Genomic DNA, 20,067 nt, shown 5'->3' on the forward strand with positions numbered 1-20,067 from the left:
AGGTGATGGTATAGATAAGTGGTTGCAAACTCATCTTGTAATCAAATGGCACTGAGCTGGTGTCCAGTCTGGTTCAACCTCAAAGTTGCCAGGGAAGGGAGTAGAGTTAGTGGAACTTGTGGCAACAACTGAAGGCTTTGGTATGCCAAACATTCAAATGGATGAAATCTTTGCTCATTCCATACTGGTTGTCACACACCATTTTCAGTGAGCTATACTTGCTCCCAGTCTAATAACACCTCAATGTTAAAATTCTTACTGTTCTTCAATTCTTCTCCACCTGTATATTTGCCTTTAACCTGCAATTTTTGGGAGACCCAATTTCAATTTGGATACAAGTTAAAAGTGAAGGAGTTGAGAGAGGTGGTAGTGAGGTACAGTTGGATGTTGTTGGCATACATGTGACAGAAATGGTAGGTTTGCTGATAATGCTAAGGGGAAGCTTGCATACCCAGCAGGGGATCAAAATAGATCTTTGGCAGACATCATTAGCAGTGTAGGAGTAAGAAGAGAAGACACTAAGTGACACTTGGGCCACAATGAGATCCATAAGAATAGAAATAGGTAAGTGCAGACTCACCTAGTTGGATGACAGTGGAAAGGAGCAGCAAGACCAACATCAAAAGCTACTGACATGTCAACTATGACATGGATGGATAGCTTACCTTTGTCACTGTCATGAAGGATAACAAATATTACATCGTTAAGAGCTGTTTCAGTGTTGCAGTGAGGTGGAAATCAGATTAGAAGGATTCAAATATAAATTTTGGGAAAGATGCAGGAGGTGATAACATATTTCAACATACCAACAAGTCTACACAAAGGAGTGTTTTTAGAAAACAGGTCAGGGAAAATACAGGAACATATTCATTTTAATTCTGTATACCTGCTTTGCACGTTTTCTGGCTTCATCAAGTGCTCTTCCTCTCTCAACAGAACGCTGTACCACTTTCTCCCACCGTGATTGCACACTAAAGAGCAAGTTTTTAATCAAAACCACATCCTGTTTCTGGCTGAGAAACTTTAACTGATTTCCAGTTTTATCCAGGTCAATAATTTGGTCACGATGAGAATTAACTTCATTAGCAAATATCTGGAAAATAGTAATAAAGTATTAGCTAAACATATTTGCACTTTTGTCTTTGTTTTACACTCTGAGGACTCATTATCAAATGGAAAGAAAGCATGCTGCAAGTGGTCAAAGTGCTGCTTTGTAGCTAGCCCTTATACAGTATAGTTTTGTAACCTTCTGGTTAACTCCCTCTTATTTACCTTTTCTTCATGTGGAAAAACCCACAACAGCACAGCGGAGCCTGTGGAGTACAAGGAGACAAGCCCCTTTCCTGGGGGTACACTGGGGAGCACAACAGCTCTTCTGCTAATAAAAGCAGATGCTAAGAATTTAGAAATAAACCATTGTGGAAAAACTCAGCAGGTTTTGTTGCACCTGTGCTGCAAGAAACAGACTGAATGTTTCAAGTCCAATATGACTCTTCAAGGAATCACTCTGGACTCAACATGATAACTTTGTTTCTCTCACCACAGATGCTTCATAGACTTGCTGAGTTTCTCCAGTTCTGCTTCTATTTCCCTCAGCATTTCTCATGTTGTGGCACTACATGACTTCTAATATTTTCAAAGTCTCATTTTTGACTGTAGTAAAAACATTTAAATGTATTTGCATTTGCAACTTGACTAAGAATTTTGTTAAACAGATTGTAACATTAAATTCAGCTCTTTATAATCATTCCATTATTTATGAATTCTTGTTTAAAGCACAACTCAATTAATGTACCTTCTGAAACCAAGTGCAAAGAAAATGTGGAAAATGCTTTAGTGTATGGATTTCTTTTAAAAGATCCTGTGGTGTGGTAGCTGTCAATGCACACTCTGTTCTGAATTGCTACAGTCCTTCTATCTCTGGTCCTTCTATCAGTCCCCCAGTACCTGCCCTGTGTATGATCAGTCACTCCATCCCCATTCTGACTATCGAGTAGTTATCTTATACAGCATATTGATCAGTTGTCCTGTCTCCCAAAGAGCAGTTGTCTTATCCTGCATACAGCACAGTCATATCAATCCAGGTATCGAGTCCCAATTCCTGAGCCAAGTATTTAGCAGTAGCTGTATTTTTGTCCTGACAATCAAGCAGTCTCCCTGCTCCTTCCCAAGTCTTTTGCAGTGGCCCTATCCCATGTATTGAACATTTACCCTGTCACTGGTCACCTAGAGTCTGACACACATTGAGCCGTCGCTCAATCCCCAAAATATTGAGCAATCACCTTATCCCCAGTCCCAGGCACTGAACAGACTCCTAGTCCCTCAGCTCCATACTGAAGCAGTCATTTGATTCTCCTTTGAAGTTAACTGAAGCAGCCTCATAATTCTTTGGTCCCTGGATTGAGAGGATAGCACTTCTTAACAATCCTCACTCCATAATTGAGACTATCTGCCAACATTAGCTCCTCTAAACCAAGAATAATCCAGAACCTCCAATACCTTGTGCTCGTCTATCTGGAAAAGTACTGTATCAACGATAAGACTAGGAGGAGCTACGATGTTCAGACTTTGCTCTGCTTGAGTAAGCCAGTTAATGAAATCTTGCAAGGAATTCTGAAAGTCTGTTGCAAGACTGAGGGCATCTTCTAGCTTGGTCTGAAAATAAAAACAAAAAAGTCTTACAATTAGTACAGTAGGAAGTGAGGACTGCAGATGTTGGAGATCAGAGTCGAGAGTGTGGTGCTGGAAAAGCACAGGTCCGGCAGCATCTGATGAACAGGAGAATCGATATTTCTGGTAAAAGCCCTTCATCAGGAATGAAACTTGTGGGCAGGTGGGCTGAAAGATAAATGGGAGGGGGTGGGGCTAGAGGGAAGGTATCTGGGATTGCAATAGGTAGAGGAAGGTGAGGGAGAAGGTGATAGGTCGGAGAGGAGGGTGGAGTGGATAGATAGGAAAGATTCTCCTGCTCCTCGGCTGCTGCCTGACCTGCTGTGCTTTTCCAACACCACACCTGCGATACTATTATTATAGCATAGATGATGACTATTTCATTCATTAATATATGCTACTTCTCCATGGAGCTACTCACTGTTTCCCACCGCACCCACAACTTCTTTACTTGTAATCTTGTAACTCTTTTCAAACAATTATTTATGTCAATAAAAATCCAAGATTGCTGGATAGAAGCATTAAGAACGGACACTACAGTCCTTTTTAAAAGTCACCATCTTCCTACTCGTAATAATATTCCTATCCTCCCACTGTTGGCCCTTCTGACACTATTGGCACTCCTACCTTCTTTTCCTCTATCCTGGTGCTCATCAGTTGCCACTTCTGTTCTAATAATGTGACACACTGTTCGACATTAGATCCTGTAGCATCATCGCGAGCACTCAGCAACAGCCGGCCTTTCTCCAGCAAGTTCTTGTATGTCTCCTCATTAGCATAGAATTCCCGGTAGAGTTCCTAAAAAATAAAACAAAGCAATTTTTACAGTTAATCCTAGTGATTCATTGCCACCTATAATATTATTTGTCAGTATTCAAGAAATCAAATTTCCTATCACACAACCTAATCCTTTTTAGTTACAATGATCTGCTCACTGTCTGTAAACAAAAGATCTCTACAATTATTATTATTTTATTACATGTTATTTAGAGCAGGATATGCTAGCAAACAAGTATTAGATGCCTTTCATGAAAGAGCTTATGTTATAGTCTATGAAGTTTAAATATACAGAATAGCTATTTGATATCTTGCATTTTGTTTCCCATAAAACAGTCAAGGGATTGAGAGAGATTAGGAAGTAACATCAATATATCTGTTAAATACTTTTTCCCCGGGTACAACAGAGTGTTACAAGGGGACATAAATTTAAGGTGAAGGGTGGAAGGTATAGGGGAGATGTCAGGGGTGGGTTCTTCACCCAGAGAGTGGTGGGGGCATGGAATGCGCTGCCCGTGGGAGTGGTAGAGTCAGATTCATTGGCGACCTTTAAGCGGCATTTGGATAGGTACATGGATGGGTGCTTAATCTAGGATAGAAGTTCGGCACAACATCGTGGGCCGAAGGGCCTGTTCTGTGCTGTATTGTTCTATGTTCTATGTACACAATTTGAGTGAAAATATGCAGTCATTTCCTACAATGACATTATCGCATTAATACTGTACATCAGAATGCCAGTCCAAAATCAAATGATGCATCAATATGACTGGTTCAAGTTTACATTCACATTCTTTTATTTATTTAGCATGATGCAGTTTTTTTTTAAAAAGTTTTTTTCCAATCCACTCTTGGGATGTGGATGTCACTGGCTGGCTAGCATTTAATGCCTGTCCCTAGCCACCTTTGAGAAAATGGTGACAAGTGGCCTTCTTAAATCATTGCAGACTGTGTGCCATAGGCACACCCACAATGGTGTCAGGGAAGGAATTGCAGAATTTAAACCCAATAAAGTTGTAGTACCATTGTGTCTTGAAGGAGGGGAGTAATTCAATGCAATTTGTAGAACAGTAGTAAGCACACTTTGTCCCAAGGTGATGGTATGATGGGGGAAAGTGATAAATTTGAGTGCACAGCTCTACAGCATGTTATAAATATTTACAGAGAGAGACTGGTAAATATTGGCTCAAGTAGTCTTGGTAATTGAGAGAAAGAAAACTGGAAACAGAAGGAACAAATACATTAAAGAAAGATACATGGATTGTTCAATTTGTTTGGGCAAGTCCCCTCATTAACACTAGTTGAAGCACCTTTGTGCACCATGTCGTCATAGGAGGTTTAGTTTTTAACTATTTTGAGTCTGAATTCTTGAACTGATGACTAGACTTAAACTGCCATTTTCAGTGGGGATATCGAAGTCTGCTTTAAAAGTATCAGGCTATGGCCAATTGAACTTTACCCCTTGCACAGTTATCTACTTTCGTAACAAATTTTCATTAATCCAGCCTAGACAAAGACTGTCAAAGTGGTGCTGGAAAAGCACAGCAGTTCAGGCAGCATCCGAGGAGTAGATGCTGCCTGAACTGCTGTGCTTTTCCAGCACCACTCTAATCCAGAATCTGGTTTCCAGCATCTGCAGTCATTGTTTTTACCCTTTGTCTAGGCTGGGTCTGGCACTGAACTTGCGATTCAATTTCCTTCACGGCATTTTACCAAGTTTCCTCCCCCAATTTCTGTCTGCACTGAGCTATTCTTCCCATCGTAAAAGGAGGTTTCCAGGAAATTTACTGAATAGTCAGATGGACCAGCTTCCCCACATTTGCTGAAGACATCTGAGTTTACCTCATCACCATTTATCTTGAGCCCACTATTATTCTGTCTCTAAATTGTTAGAATACTTGTTAAATACTTAGTATTAGATGAAAATAATTTTTCTCCAAATATTACTAGGACAATTGAAGCTCATGTCTCCAGTCCCCACCATAAACCTAGATCCATTGCCATCCCTCATCTTGCCAACTGTTTGTAGGCTGGAATAGAAGGTTTGAAACTCATGTTATATTTGACCCAAAATGAGTTTTCAATCAAATCTGGGACATGGCTAGAACTGCCAACTCAGTCCCTGGCTCACTTATTTGTTGTTTAAACTCTCATCAATGCCTTTGCTACCTCTGGACTTGCGTATTCTAAAAACCTCTTGGCCTGTCTCCCATATTCTACCATCTGCAAACTTGAGTTCATCTGAAACCTTTCTTCAAACTGGCACCAAATCCTATTCATTCATCACCCTCTGCTTGCTGACCTACAGAGGCCCTGGGTAAGTAATACAGCTCCTTATTTTCAAATTTCTCTGTAATGTCGCCAGAAACTTAACCCTGCTGAGATGTGGACATTCATTCAAATTCCTGCCTTCTGAGCATCACTGGTAGCTGTGCCTTCAACTGCCTGGATCTCCAGCTCTGATACTGCCTTTTTAAACCCAGATTGTAACTATTTATTTTGCTTTTTGATGAAGCTATTAAAAGAATTTTGTTTTGCAAATCCTGTGCTTTTGAAGGAGATTACAAATCACTTACCAAGTGGACATTGAGTTGTTCTCTGGCTGTCTCCGGTAAACCTCCAATGGATTTAGATGCTGCCAGCTGATTTTCAACTCGGCTCAACCACTGCAAGAAATCCTCAATCTCGCTATGAAAACTTTCAGCCTGTCAAACAAGAAGCATTGTTCAGAAAAACATACCAGCTGTCTCACGAAGTTTGCTAATATTCACTCAGAATATAGAAATCCAATGTCCATGCCAGAAGAATCCATGAGATAAAGTACTATAAATGAATACGAGCTACTCAAACAGATCATAACTTAAACAACTTAGCTTACAAAGCAACCGACAGTTAAAGTACTAAAGTTATATCAAAAAGGGTGGGATACTCTTTGTAGGACCAGTGTGGACTTGTTGGGCTTAATAGCTTGTTTCCACACTGTAGGGATTCTATAATACTTGTGCAATGTTGCAGAAATGAAGGCAATACTGTATTCAAGGGAATGCAGTTGGATTAAAAGAACTGGATAGTAGAGAGAAAGAAAACATATAGGTATAAGTCATCAAATTGTTGGATGGTGATTTAGACCTACATTTGTTCAGTGATGTGTTTTAATTTCTGTTTATATAAATTATTTGACTGTAGGCATTAAAACAAACAATACCAATTTAAAAGCACAGAAAACTGGAGAATAATGCAGAATAGAGTCAGGTTACTGGAGTGGGCATACAGGCAGCTGATGCAGTGCAATGTGGAGAACCATCTACTGTAGTTGCACATTTTGGGAGAAATAACTCAAGAATCCTTAGTACATCAGAACAAAAAGAGACAAAGATAGAGAGAGACAAATCGTTAACAGTTGATGCTGAAATCAAAAAAAAAGTTACAACATTTTGAATTATATAAAAATCAGAGGCAGGTGCAAGCACGGGCTAAAATGTGTTATAAACAAGTTCATTATATCGTTATCATCTGGTACTGCCTCTTTACTTTAAGGTAAAAATGAGAAAAATGGTCACGTGTCCTGCTCTGAATTCTGCCTGACCACCTTCTTGGGTAGCTTGGCTGCTTTGGGGCCCAGGCTAACTGAGAAAAAAAGGTTTACCACGTTCAGATTCCAAGTCTCACAGGGAGATGTTAAGAAAGTCAACTTTTATAAACAGTTATACTTTGTGTGTGTTTCTGGTATTATCAGTTTAATTCTGAGATAAAATGTTGGAGGCTTACAAAGTAGCTAATTAGCATTCTATCTGCAGAGAAGGCTCATGAAATCAATACTGCCATAGATATGAACTTTGGAAAGAACAACATCCACAGAAAGTCACTGTACAATAAAGGTTACAGGTTTTCTAATTCTTAGTTACAAGTCAGTCTGCAGTTAAGCGACTGAAGGCAGAATATAGAGCAATTCATTCTGCAGTAATCCTCACACTGAAAATCAGCCCTGGTATCAAAAGTTTCTTCATTCTTCTATTTTGTACCTACAATGGTGCCAGGAATGACGACTTCGTACACTTTTCACTGACTCCTGTACTTGAATACACATGACAATAAAACCTAATTCCAATTCTAAGTTAGCTGACTAGGAACAGAAAAGGAAGCAAGCAAGCCCATTAGGAGCTGAGAATAAATTGTTCACTTCAGGGTCAGAGTAATCTCAAGAAACTTGAAATGAGGAATTTCCCATAAAGTGCCTATTGAATGTTTTTATTCCATCTAAACACTAAAGTGATGGGAAAACTCAGCAGATCTGGCAGCATCTGTGGAGAGAGAGAAATAGACTTAACATTTCAAGTCTGATATAAATCCCCTTCAGAATACTGAAGTTTGAAGTTACATCTCTACAGATGCAGTTTCAACTGCTGGATGATTACACAGTTTTTATTTCAGATTTCCAGCATCTGCAGTACGTTACTTTAACAGTAAGAGGATTCGATAAATGCTCCTGGGGTACCTACGCAAAAGAGTACACAGGAAAGCAAAGGAAACTGGATTATAGCCAAATAAGTGGCCTTTCTTGCTCACTGTAATTTTAAGGCTTCAGATCCAATCAGTCAGTTTTGGGGAGAGAAGATTACAGATTGGCATACTGCCAGAAATCTGCAAGCTATCTTAAATAGATGTCAATTAATTTATGATTGGCCTCAGGATGAATAGCAAAGGCAAATACAGATTAAATGTTGTATAACAGAAACCTAAGGAGAAAGTGAGGACTGCAGATGCTGGAGATCAGAGCTGAAAATGTGTTGCTGGAAAAGCACAGCAGGTCAGGCAGCATCCAAGGAGGAGAATCGACATTTTGGGCATGAGCCCTTCTTCAGGAATAAGGAAAGTGTGCCAAGCAGGTGAAGATAAAAAGGTAGGGAGGAGGGACTCGGGGTAGGGGCATTGGAAATGCGATAGGTGGAAGGAGGTTAAAGGTGAGGGTGATTGGCTAGAGTGGGGGTGGGGGCGGAGAGGTCAGGAAGAAAATTGCAGGTTAGGAAGGTGGTGCTGAGTTCGAGGGTTGGGACTGAGACAAGGTGGGGGGTGGGGGGGGAGGGGGGAGGGGAAAATGAGGAAACTGGAGAAGTCTGAGTTCATCCCTTATGGTTGGAGGGTTTCTAGGCGGAAGATGAGGCGCTCTTCCTCCAGCCGTCGTGTTGCTATGGTCTGGCGATGGAGGAGTCCAAGGACCTGCATGTCCTTGGTGGAGTGGGAGAGGGAGTTGAAGTGTTGAGTGACGGGGTGGTTGGGTTGGTTAGTCCGGGTGTCCCAGAGGTGTTCTCTGAAACGTTCTGCAAGTAGGCGGCCTGTCTCTCCAATATAGAGGAGGCCAAAACGGGTGCAGCGGATGCAGTAAATAATGTGTGTGGAGGTGCAGGGGAAGGTGCCAGGAGTGGAGGTTGGGTGCGGGGGGGGGGGGGGGGGGGGGGGTGTCGACCTGACGAGGGAGTCACAGAGGGAGTAGTATTTTCAGAACGCCGATCGGGGAGGTCCGTTTGGAGGTGGCAGAAATGGCGACGGATGATATGATGTATATGGAGGTTGATGGGTTGGTAGGTGAGGACCAGTGGGGTTCTGTCCCGGTGGCGATTGAAGGGGCGGGGCTCAAGGGCGGAGGAGCGGGAAGTGGAGGAGATGCAGTGGAGAGCATCGTTGACCACATCTGGGGGGAAATTGTGGTCTTTGAAGAAAGAGGCCATCTGGGTTTTTTGGTATTGGAAATGGTCCTCCTGGGAGCAGATGCGGCAGAGACGAAGGAATTGAGAATATAACAGAAACCTAAGCAGTGGCACACAAAAAGTGCTTGTAACTTGACTTTGCCTATTCAAGTATTAATAAATACAGGTCTCCCAAAGTTCTTCAGCTATTGAATACCTGCTGGAGAGCAGCTTCCAATTGTTGTTCCCTCCCTTCAGTTTTCTGAAGCAGTGATTGCCAGCTCTGATTTAACTTATCTAATCGACGTTTTAGGTTGCTGGCATCCTCCCCTGCACTTGACTCCAGAAGCTCATTCCCAGCTTTATTTACGGTGTCCACTGTTGACTTGTGGGCAAGAACATCATTCTTCAGTACCTGTGGGGAGTTAAAGATCCATTTACCAAATATTGCACAAACCGGTTATCTGGACCCAACATCACAAACTTTAAAGCAACTAATATAATTGAAAAAGACAAAAAGATCCTCAGCATCTATAAAGAGAATGGTGGGCAAACTCTCTGGTGTGTTGAGGTCTATTGCTCAATGTTGGAACTTCATGTAAAACACTGCTATCTTTATTCTAACTCATAATATGTCCAGTCTTTGCCATCCAATACTACCTTCTCATCCTTTAACACCTTGCTTTGAAAATCCAAACTTTCTGCGTAATGTGTTGTGGTCTCTCCCTACATTATTACCCTACCATCCTTTACCTACTATACAGATTTACAGCTTTACATTTCTGATACTGGCTTTCGGAGTAATTGCCCCATCCTCAATTTCACCATCGTTCATTGACTGCCTAGGTGGCTGAAGGTTCAATCGGTCTTGGCTCTTTGCTCCTTACTTCATTTCCCTCAACACTTAGAGTATGAAGGTGAATTCAGTCATTATTCACTTTCACAACATACAAAGATCAACTCTACTTCCTGACATCATATGATACATTTGTTGACGGAAGACCATATCTAGCAAAGAAGGTTGAGCTCAAAGAGCACTACGATGGATCTTCAAAGACAAATAAGTTACAATTTAAATTTAAGACAGAATTTAAACGAACAATGACAACATTAACATAACATATATAATGCTTCAAACAGCTATGTTTTCTCAAAGAACATTATCCAAAACCATATTATTATTTTTACAACACAATATTAATTATATACGATTGTATGATCCAATGGTTATACAGTTATGAAAGGTAAATCTTTGCAGAGGATAACTTCATTGATAGCCATTACAATGTTATTTTGACATACATGATGCTTGGCAAGTTCAATTTCTATGGCTTTTGGGTCCCCAGTAATTGGCCTTTGTCCATCCAGAAGCTCCTCTGTATGATTCAGCCAGGTCATAAGTTCAGCCAAAGCATGCTGAAACTGACCCAGTGCCAGTAGGGCACCCTCCACCTTGTGCTGTGGAGAAATAATAAGTTCAGAGTTAGTCATTCACATCAAATATTTGTTTACGCTATCAGAACTAGTCACAACTCTCCTTAGGTCTGTAAAGAGGTCGGTATGTATGCCTATTTTTATACAACCATAAGTAGCTGCATTAAGCTCAGGAATAATGGCCTGGGCATGAGTTCATTCCCAGAATCTATTCCATGAATTTGGAAGAGATAAAGAAAGGATGAAAGGAAGGGTTTTCAGCTTCTTTGGAGTCCATATATCCTACAACAGATCTGCCTGGTTGAAAATGCAAAAAAAAAAGGTTAAACTTAATTCTGCCCACAAACAGATGTATAAAAGTCAGTGAGTTTGTGGTAAGGGAAGGAAAGACGAGGGTAGAATACTCTAATTAGGGAGAGGATGCCACTTGACCCCTCTAGCCTGTCACATCAGACAAGATCATTGTTGATCGGAGCTGTAGCTTTAACTTCATCCTGTTTACCCCGATAACAATCAATCAACTTCCTTGGTGGCCAGGAATCTACCTCTTTTGTTTCAGAAATATTCAATAAGCTTCACTTGCATTGCTCTCTGGGGAATACAAGTCCAAAGACCCAAGACTTTCAGATTAGAAAAAAATTCTTATTCTCAGTTATTAATGTGTCCCCTAGCTCTGGAAATGCAATAATCTACTCAGATCCATCACCTTCTCAACTCCTTCTGATCCAAGTTTGGGAGGGCCATGTCAAGAATCATCTCACTGTCCAGAGATAAAACGAGCTTTAAAGTGGTCACTGAATGATTACTTAACAGCCCCTTCCTTCACTGTAAAAGTGCTGATGTCACGTAGGCAGACAGTCCATTAAAAACTGGAGGTCCCCTTGCAGGCTTGGGTGCGAGGATGGTATCTCCACTTCTATTTTTGTTATTTACTCACAAGATGTGGGCATTGCTAGTTGGCCAGCATTTATTGCCCATCTCTAGCTGCTCGAGGTGGTGGTGGTCAGCTGTTTTCTGGAACTGTTGTAGTCTATTTGGAGTAGGTATGCTGTTAAGGTGCGAATTCCAGGATTCTGACTCAGCAATACTGAGTGACTTGGTGACATATTACCAAATTAGGATTGAGAATTGATGGAGGGGAATTTGCAAGTGATGTTTTCACACATATCTACTGCTGCTGTCCTTGTAGATGGTAGCAATCTGTTAATAGAGCCTTGTTAAATTTCTGCAGTGTGTCTTGTAGATGGTACACAGTGCTGCTGCTTAGCATTTATGATATAGAGAATCAATGGCTGTGGATGTGATGCTAATCAATGAACTGTTTTGGCCTGGATGGTATCATGCTTCTTGACTATTGCTGAAGTTGCGCTCATCCTGGCAAGTGGGAGTATTCCATCATATTCCTGATTTATGCCTTGTAGATAATGGACAGGATTTAGGGAGTCAGAACATTAATTATCTGCTGCATAACATCCCAGCTTCTGACCTATGCTTGTAACCACAGTACTTAAAAAAATGTCTAGTTCTGATCAGCTTCTGATCAATAGTTGTTGATAGTGGGGGGATTCAGTTATGGTAATATCATTGAATGCCATTGGCTGGTGGTCACTTCCTAGCACTTGCACGGGGCAAATGTTACTTGCCACTTGCCAGCCTAAGTCTCAATAATGTCCAGATCCTGCTGCATTTGGGTGTAGACCAGTACCATATATAACGAGTCATGAATAGTGCTGAATGTTACGAGTCATCAGTGAACATCCCCACTTCTGATTTTATGAAGGAGACTAGTGACAAAGCAACTAAGGACACTACCTTGAGGAACTCCTGGGAGAGATGCTGTGAAGCTGAGATGACTGACCTCCAACCATCACAGCCACCTTCCATTGTGTCAGGTATGACTCCAACCACTGGGGAGTTTTCCCCCAATGCCCACTGACTCCAATTTTGAAAGAGGTTTTTTTAATGCCACACTTGTTCGAATGTAATCTTGAAGTCATGGCAGACCCTCTCACCTCACCAATTCAGCATGTTCGCCCATGTTTCAACCAAAACATCAATGAGGTCAGGAGCTACGTTGCCCTGGCTCAACTCAAACAGGATGTCAGTAAGCAGGTTAATGTTAAGTCCATACTGCTTGATAGTACTGTCGATGACACCTTCTGTGACTTTATTTATGATTGAGAACAGGTTGATAGGGTGGTAATTGGCTGGGTGCAACTTTTCCCATTTTTTTGTCTGTAGGACATACCTAGGCAATTCTCAACATAGTTGGGTAGATAGCAGTATCATGTCCATGTTGGAACAATTTGGCTCACGGTGGCAGGTTTTGGAACACAATACTATTGCTGGAACATTGCCAGGGCCTGAAGCCACTGTAGTATACAATGCCTTCAACCATTTCTTTATATCACATGGACTGGATTGAATCGGCCAAAGACATATATCCATGATGCTAAAGACCTCTGATGGAGGCGGAGATGGATCCTCCACTTGGCACTTCTAACTGAAGTTGACATGAATGCTTCAGCCTTGTTCTTTTGTACTAATGTGCTGGCTCCCTCCACGATTTAAGTTGGGGGATATTTGTGGAGCCTTCTTCTCCAATGAGTTGTTTATTAACCCACCACCAATCATGACTGGATGCGGCAAATTTGCAGAGTTAGTTCTGATGTGTTGTTTGGAATCACTTAGCTCTGTCTATCGCTTGCTGCTTATGTTGTTTGGCACACAGGTAGCGCTGTTGTAGCTTCACTAATTCAACCCTTCATTTTTAGGTATACTTGGTGCTGCTCCAGTGATGCACTCCCGCACTCTTCATTGAACAGCAATGTCCACACCTTCCGAAAGAAGCTGGTGCAGTTGTGCAGCACTCTCAATGTGAAACATTTTGTTAGGCAGGACCTTGTGTTCACCTTTGAAGCTAGACTTGAAGCAACAGGTACTGTTCAATTGTTAATACTGAAGGGTTTGATAAGTGATGGATGTATGAATTCACATTGCTTAATATCATATTAACAAAGTCAAGTACTTTAGAATAGAACCACAAAGACAGACAATTATTACTGTGCAGAAGGAGACCGTTGGCACATTGTGCCAGGACCGACTATTATTTAACCTTCTCTATTATCTCTTGCCAGTTGCATCCCCTTTGCCCATATCCCTGCATAACATTACTACCCAAATTTAATCCACTGCTCTCTTGGAAGCCTCAACTGAATGGTCTCCGCCACATTTCCAGACATTCCATGTCCTAAAAACTCACTGTGTGTAGTAGTTTGGTCTCACAGCACCTTTACTGCATTTGCACATCACTTTAAACATGGAACTTGAATTCTTTGCCAATGTAATATTGTAGTGAATGTCAAAACTTGATAGTTTTTGCTTTAATTCCTTCCAGCACTTAAATTCATGTACAAATCATGAACCTGAGTGTACAACTTAAATTGGTCTGTCTCTTTCCCGGTCTTTTAATGGACTTTCCATACCTTTAAGAGGTCATAATTGGCTGAAGCACTGGCAAAGTATTTTACACCATATCAATTTATGTATTGATAATGCACACATTAAAAGCAATACTTGGAAATCTTAACTGTAGCAGGCCGCTTATACCTGTCTGCGAATAATCTTTTCGCCCAGATCTTCCCAGAGGTGTTTGAGTTCAGTGAGCGGCTGCTGAATTATGTCACGGTCCGTGTCATCTGAGGCTCTCTTAAGCAGTAGCTCCCCCTGGTGGTTCAGTTTTTCCATTTCTATTTGCTGCTGATAAACCTCCATTTTAAACTCCTGTGGAGTGTAAGTGCAGTGAGAAAGTTAAGTGTCATCCATAAGGGCACATCAAATATTAACACAAAATTGTAACAAAGTTAAAATCAAAGCTATATTGCAATGATTTTCCCTTTCCAACTAAGTCCACTAACGCTTGCACCTCAACTTTTAAAATTCTGGCATATTACTGCAGTTTGCTTTGTGGACATGTGCAGTACCAAATGATAATACTTCAGATGAGTGTGTAAACAGTAATGTCAGCAGCTACCAATGAAGGAGACAGTCAAATGGATTTGACTCTATACTCACTTAGAATGCAACCTAATGGCTCTGCAGCAGATAGTAAGCTACATTGCGTAAAATGGCCAAGTTAACCAACACAGCAAAGTCCTGTCACCTGGCTCAATATGGTCCAGCTATTCGCTGTCCAAATGAATTGAACAATCTAATGATGGACATCAGATAACCTTGTCAATCCATTAAAAGGAATGAATGTTTATTTTAGATAAAACCAAGATGAAATGTATGTGAACAGTAAAAGTGGAGTACTATTTTTGTTTCATTTTGTTGATTCCTTCTAATGCTTTGTGTATGTTGCATGTTATTTTACTGTAACAGTAACTCACCTTCATTTCGTTTATTTGTTGTTTCACAGTGCTGATGTCCGTGCCTACTGGAGACATCTCACCAAGTTTTATCACTGTATTATCCAGCCAGTCAAACATTGCCTAAACATCATAACAAATCAAGAAGTATTATTCAAATTAGTACTTCATTCATATATACAATGATGGTATGCAGAACATTCCTTACTTGCAGTGAATCTTGGTATTGTACAGCTGCCTGCATGACCTCCTCCAGTTTGTCCATCCGCTCTTTCCATGCTTTGTTCAGGTTATCCCATGCATAATTGAGCTAGAAATATTTATGATAGACTCCATTAGAAAGGAAATATGATGGTACAACAACACAACCCACCCACATCACATCTTCTGTTTCACAGAAGCAGAACTGGATAAAACAAGATGCTTAAGGAGATATTGGGACAGGTTACCAAAGTTCTGGTCAATCAGACATGTTTTAGGGAGTATCTTAAAAGAAGAGGGGTGAAAAGGTTTAGGGAGGGAATTTCAAAACCTAAGACCCTTGGTAGCTACTGCTACCAATGATGAAATGAAGAAAATTGGGGATATACAAGAGGCTGGAAATGGAGGAATGCAGAGATCCAGAAGATTTGTCAGACTGGATGGAATTACAGAAAAAGCGGAGGAGTAACATTACCTGAAAACAAGTAGTCTAATCTTAAGACGACGACGAAGAATCCCCACAGTGTGGAAACCAGGCCCTTCAGCCCAATAGGTCCACACCGTCCGTCCGATGAGTATGCCACCCAAATCCATTCACCTACCCTATACTGACCCCTGACTAATGCACCTAACCTACACATCCCTGAACATTATGGGCAATTTAGCATGGCCAATTCACCTAACCTGCACATCTTTGGATTGTGGGAAGGGGTGATTGTTGAGTGAAGAAATCTTTCCTTCCGCTACTCTAATGCATCACCTGATTCTAGCATCTCCAACCATGGAAAGCATCCTCTCTGCATCTAGTTAGTCCAGCCCTGTTGGAACTTTATATGTTTCAATTAGATCTTTTCTCAACCTTTTAAACTCAAAAAATATAAGCCCAGTTGAAGCAATCTCCCCTCAGGGGGCTGGCCTGCCATTCCCTTTATTGGAATTTTGAACATCTGCTGCACTCCCTCCATGGCAAGTATATCCTCTCTTTGGTAGGGAGAGCAAAGTTGCATGCGATACTCCATATGTGGTCCAACCAAGGCCTTGTATACCTGAAGTAAAACATCACTCTTTCTGAATTCAGATCCTCTCACAATAAAAGGTCAAAATACAATTTTCCTTCCTCATTGCTTGTTGCAGCTGCCAGTCTGCTTTTATTGACTGGTGTACAAGGACACCCAGATCCCTTTGTACAGCCATACTCCCCATTATATAATTTAAATAATACTCTGCCTTTTTGTTGTTTGCACAAAGTACAAAGTGGGTGGCACAGTGGTTAGCACTGCTGCCTCACAGCGCCAGAGACCTGGGTTCAATTCCAGCCTCAGGCGACTGACTGTGTGGAGTTTGCACGTTCTCCCAGTGTCTGCGTGGGTTTCCTCCGGGTGCTCCGGTTTCCTCCCACAGTCCAAAGATGTGCAGGTTAGGTGAATTGGCCATGCTAAATTGCCCGTAGTGTTAGGTAAAGGGTAGATGTAGGGGTATGGGTGGGTTGCGCTTCGGCGGGGCGGTGTGGACTTGTTGGGCCGAAGGGCCTGTTTCCATGCTGTAAGTAATCTAACCTACCTTCACATTTAGTGATTATTACTGGATCTGTCATACGTTTGCCCATTTACACAACTTGCTTCTTACATCTTTCTCACAAACAATACTGCCTAGTTGTGTCATCAGCAACTCTGGAAAAAGGTGCATGTGATTCCCTCATTTTGGTCATTTATTTGCGCATTGTGAATAGTAAGGGTCCTGTGGTACACCACTAGTCACCACCTGCCATTCATTCTCACTTTTTCCTATTTCTTAACCAATTCTCATTCCATGCTATATTATCTTCATCCTATACACTTTAACCCAGAATGTATTATTTAATCATTATTATGAATAATATTTTACATGCACTCAAAACATAATTAATAGCAGGATCATCTCCTTAAACAACTCCAACTGACTGGTCAAATACGATTTATCTTTCACAAAACCATGTTAGTTCTGCCTGATTACCTTGAAACTTATCCAAGTACTCTGCTACAATCTTAACAGTAGCTTCTAACATTCTCTCTATGACAGATGTTAGGGAGCATGTCGTTTCCTGACATCTCCCGCTCTTTTCAACAAAGGTGTTACTTTCGCCATTGTTGAATTTAATGGGATATGACTGAATCTTAAAACTCTTCTTCAAATAAAGAGTCCAGGATTAGAGGGCATAGGTTTAGGGTGAGAGGGGAATGAGATAAGAGAGACCCAAGGGACAACTTTTTCACACAGAGGGTGGTATGGAATGAGCTGCCAGAGGAAGTGGTGGAGGCTGGTACAATTGTAACATTTAAAGAGGCATCTGGATGGGTATATGAATAGGAAGGGTTTGGAGGGATATGGGCCGGGTGCTATCAGGTGGGACTAGATTGCGTTGGGATATCTGGTTGGCATGAACGAGTTGGACCGAAGGGTCTGTTTCTATGCTGTACATCTCTATGACTCTATAAAAATATTTATGGAGTCTCCTAATAGCTGTTTTTATGCTTCTGTCAGCTTTCTCTTGTACTGTATTATTTCCCTCTTCAATCAATTCTTTGGTTATTCTGTCCAACCTTTTGATCTGCCACCACTCCGCTTTAGCCAGTTCTGCTTTCATGTCCTCATAATTCCTCTTATTTACTTCTTAAAAAAAAAGTCTTGGAAGCATTCTTCTTTCAAACCAAATGCAAAATTCAATCATTTTATGGTCTTTATTACCTAGAGACATCATAACTGAGGTTATTAGTTAATCCTACTTCATTGCACAATTATACCTCATCTATGCTTTTCTTCACTTCTGGTTTTTCAAATTCTCCACAAGCAAAGATGAGGTCTGCTCCCAGGATTCTTACAAATTCTAGTTCTTCATGGAGTCCATCTGTCTCCTCTTTAATTGTCTGAAATCAACAGAATATTACCAAAAAATTATTAATCCTGAGCAGCTCCCATATTACAATCTAATCTATTTTTAAAAATAAAAAGAAAAATCAATTTTTGTGATTTCAGTCAAGACAAATAAATATTTGGAGTATATTTACAGATTTGAGAGAACAATGAAAATTTAATATTTTCTATACCTCTGCAGCCTCTTGTTGTTGTTTAATGATTGAGGGGTCAATACCAGGACTCTCCAGGTCTCTCACGATGTCCTGTGTATCCTTAATGGTGGTCAGCAAGGCAGCCATGTCACACCAGAACTTTTCAGCCAGATCAAGTACATCTAATAGTTTAATATCTCGCTCTTCACCTCGACTTTTGATATCTTCCCAGTAAAACACCATCTCATCCAATTTGTCTTGAATGGCTAAAGGATTACAGATTGGAAGAAAGTAAGCTAGAATATTTAAGATGTCTATGTTCCTGATCAATGGTCCCAGAAGGATCGAACACTGCCAGAAAGGAACCCATCAGAGCAGACAATGAAGGGTAATATTTCAAATATTAGACTCTTTGGAAACTGACTAGTCAATGCAGTTTGAAAAAGCTGACTGTTTAGAACCCGATCCAAATTGAATCAGTTACTCCTCAATCGTGCAACAGGAAAGAGCTTTGGTCATTTGTATTAGATGATAAATTGTCTTAAAATTAACTGTTACCTGCAACAAATTGTAACAATCAACATCTATTTCAGATATAGAAATAAAATTACTGCAGCCTTTGCTAAATGTATGCAACTAAAACTGTTTAGATACATTATGTTCAATCTAAAAAAAAAGCAGCATCTTTCTTTTTATTAGTACTCAAATCCATTAAAAAAAAGTGACAAAATCAGCATGAAAAGAGAAACAGATTATTCAAGACAAATGTAGGTCCCTTACAGTTTATAACAGGAGAATTGATAATGGAGGTCAAGGAATTGGCAGGTCTATTAAACAACTGTTTCAGTTCTGTCTTCACATAAGAATACACAAATAATTTCCCAGAAATGCTAGGGAAACAAGGGTACATTAGGAAGGAGGAATTGAAGGTGATTAGTATTTGTAAAAACAAAATGCTGAAGAAATTAATGGGACTGAAAGTTGATAAATCCCCTATAACTCCACATCCCTTGGCACCAACTGCAGTGGCCAGGAAAATATGAATGCATTGGTTGTCATCTTTTAAAGTTCTGTAGTCCCAGTGACAGGAGAATAGAAAATTTAACCCCCATTACTTTAAAAAAATGAAGGATAAAGAAAACTGGAAGTTACAGACTGGCCTGATATCAGCAGTTGGGAAAGTGTTGGAGTCTTTATAAATGATGTGATAAAAGGACACTCAAAATACCAATGTGATTACACAGTTACCAAGGATTTATGAAAGGAAAATCTTGTTTGACAAATCTTTTGGAGTTTTTTGAAGATGTAATTAGTAGAATAGAGGAGGGTGAACGATTGGGTGCGTTTTATTTGGATTTTCAAAAACGCTTTGATAAAGTTCCACTTAAGATGTTGGTGTGCAAAATCAAAGCATTTGGGATTGGCAGTAATGTATGGCACGCATTGAGAATTGGTTAGAAGACAGGAAACAGTAGGAATAAATGCCTTTGGAATGGAAAGCACAAATGGAATATTGCAAGGATCACTACTTGTTTCCACTTACATAACATCCATCAACGATTTGGATGAGGGAAACAAATGTAATATTTCCAAATTTGCTGATGATACCAAATTAGATTGAGAATGGCGAGGAGGATGTAAAGGTGATTTAAGAATACTTAGACAATTTGAGAGAGTGGGTATGGCAGTTGCAGTATCATGTGGTAAAAAGTAGTTGTTCTCTTGGTAAGAAATACTGAATTGCAGAGTATCATTTAAGTAGTTATAGATTAGGAAGTGTTGATGTAAAAGTACAGCAAAGTGTCTTTGCACACCATCCATTAAAAGCAAGTATGCTGGTACAGCAGGCAGTTAGGAAATTAACAGTACTTTGGCCTTCACTGCAGTTTG

At 40.5% G+C, this 20,067-nt stretch overlaps 1 protein-coding gene across 22 annotated transcripts in view; it reads right to left on the bottom strand.

The window, feature by feature from the left end:
* Nucleotides 1–20,067, bottom strand: part of macf1a (microtubule actin crosslinking factor 1a) — a 599,180-nt gene that overhangs the window by 51,473 nt on the left and 527,640 nt on the right. For all 22 annotated transcript variants that reach the window (XM_072548450.1, XM_072548451.1, XM_072548439.1 and 19 more), the window contains 11 exons: nt 18,217–18,443; nt 17,914–18,036; nt 15,141–15,242; nt 14,954–15,055; nt 14,172–14,345; nt 10,431–10,586; nt 9,346–9,543; nt 6,021–6,149; nt 3,298–3,468; nt 2,500–2,655; nt 887–1,093 (listed from right to left, as the gene is read on the bottom strand). In XM_072548450.1, coding sequence (XP_072404551.1) covers nt 887–1,093; nt 2,500–2,655; nt 3,298–3,468; nt 6,021–6,149; nt 9,346–9,543; nt 10,431–10,586; nt 14,172–14,345; nt 14,954–15,055; nt 15,141–15,242; nt 17,914–18,036; nt 18,217–18,443 — 1,745 coding nt within the window. The remainder of the gene's footprint in view (nt 1–886; nt 1,094–2,499; nt 2,656–3,297; nt 3,469–6,020; nt 6,150–9,345; nt 9,544–10,430; nt 10,587–14,171; nt 14,346–14,953; nt 15,056–15,140; nt 15,243–17,913; nt 18,037–18,216; nt 18,444–20,067) is intronic.

Source organism: Chiloscyllium punctatum, chromosome 27, assembly GCF_047496795.1.
Source record: "Chiloscyllium punctatum isolate Juve2018m chromosome 27, sChiPun1.3, whole genome shotgun sequence".
Lineage (NCBI taxonomy): Eukaryota > Metazoa > Chordata > Chondrichthyes > Orectolobiformes > Hemiscylliidae > Chiloscyllium > Chiloscyllium punctatum.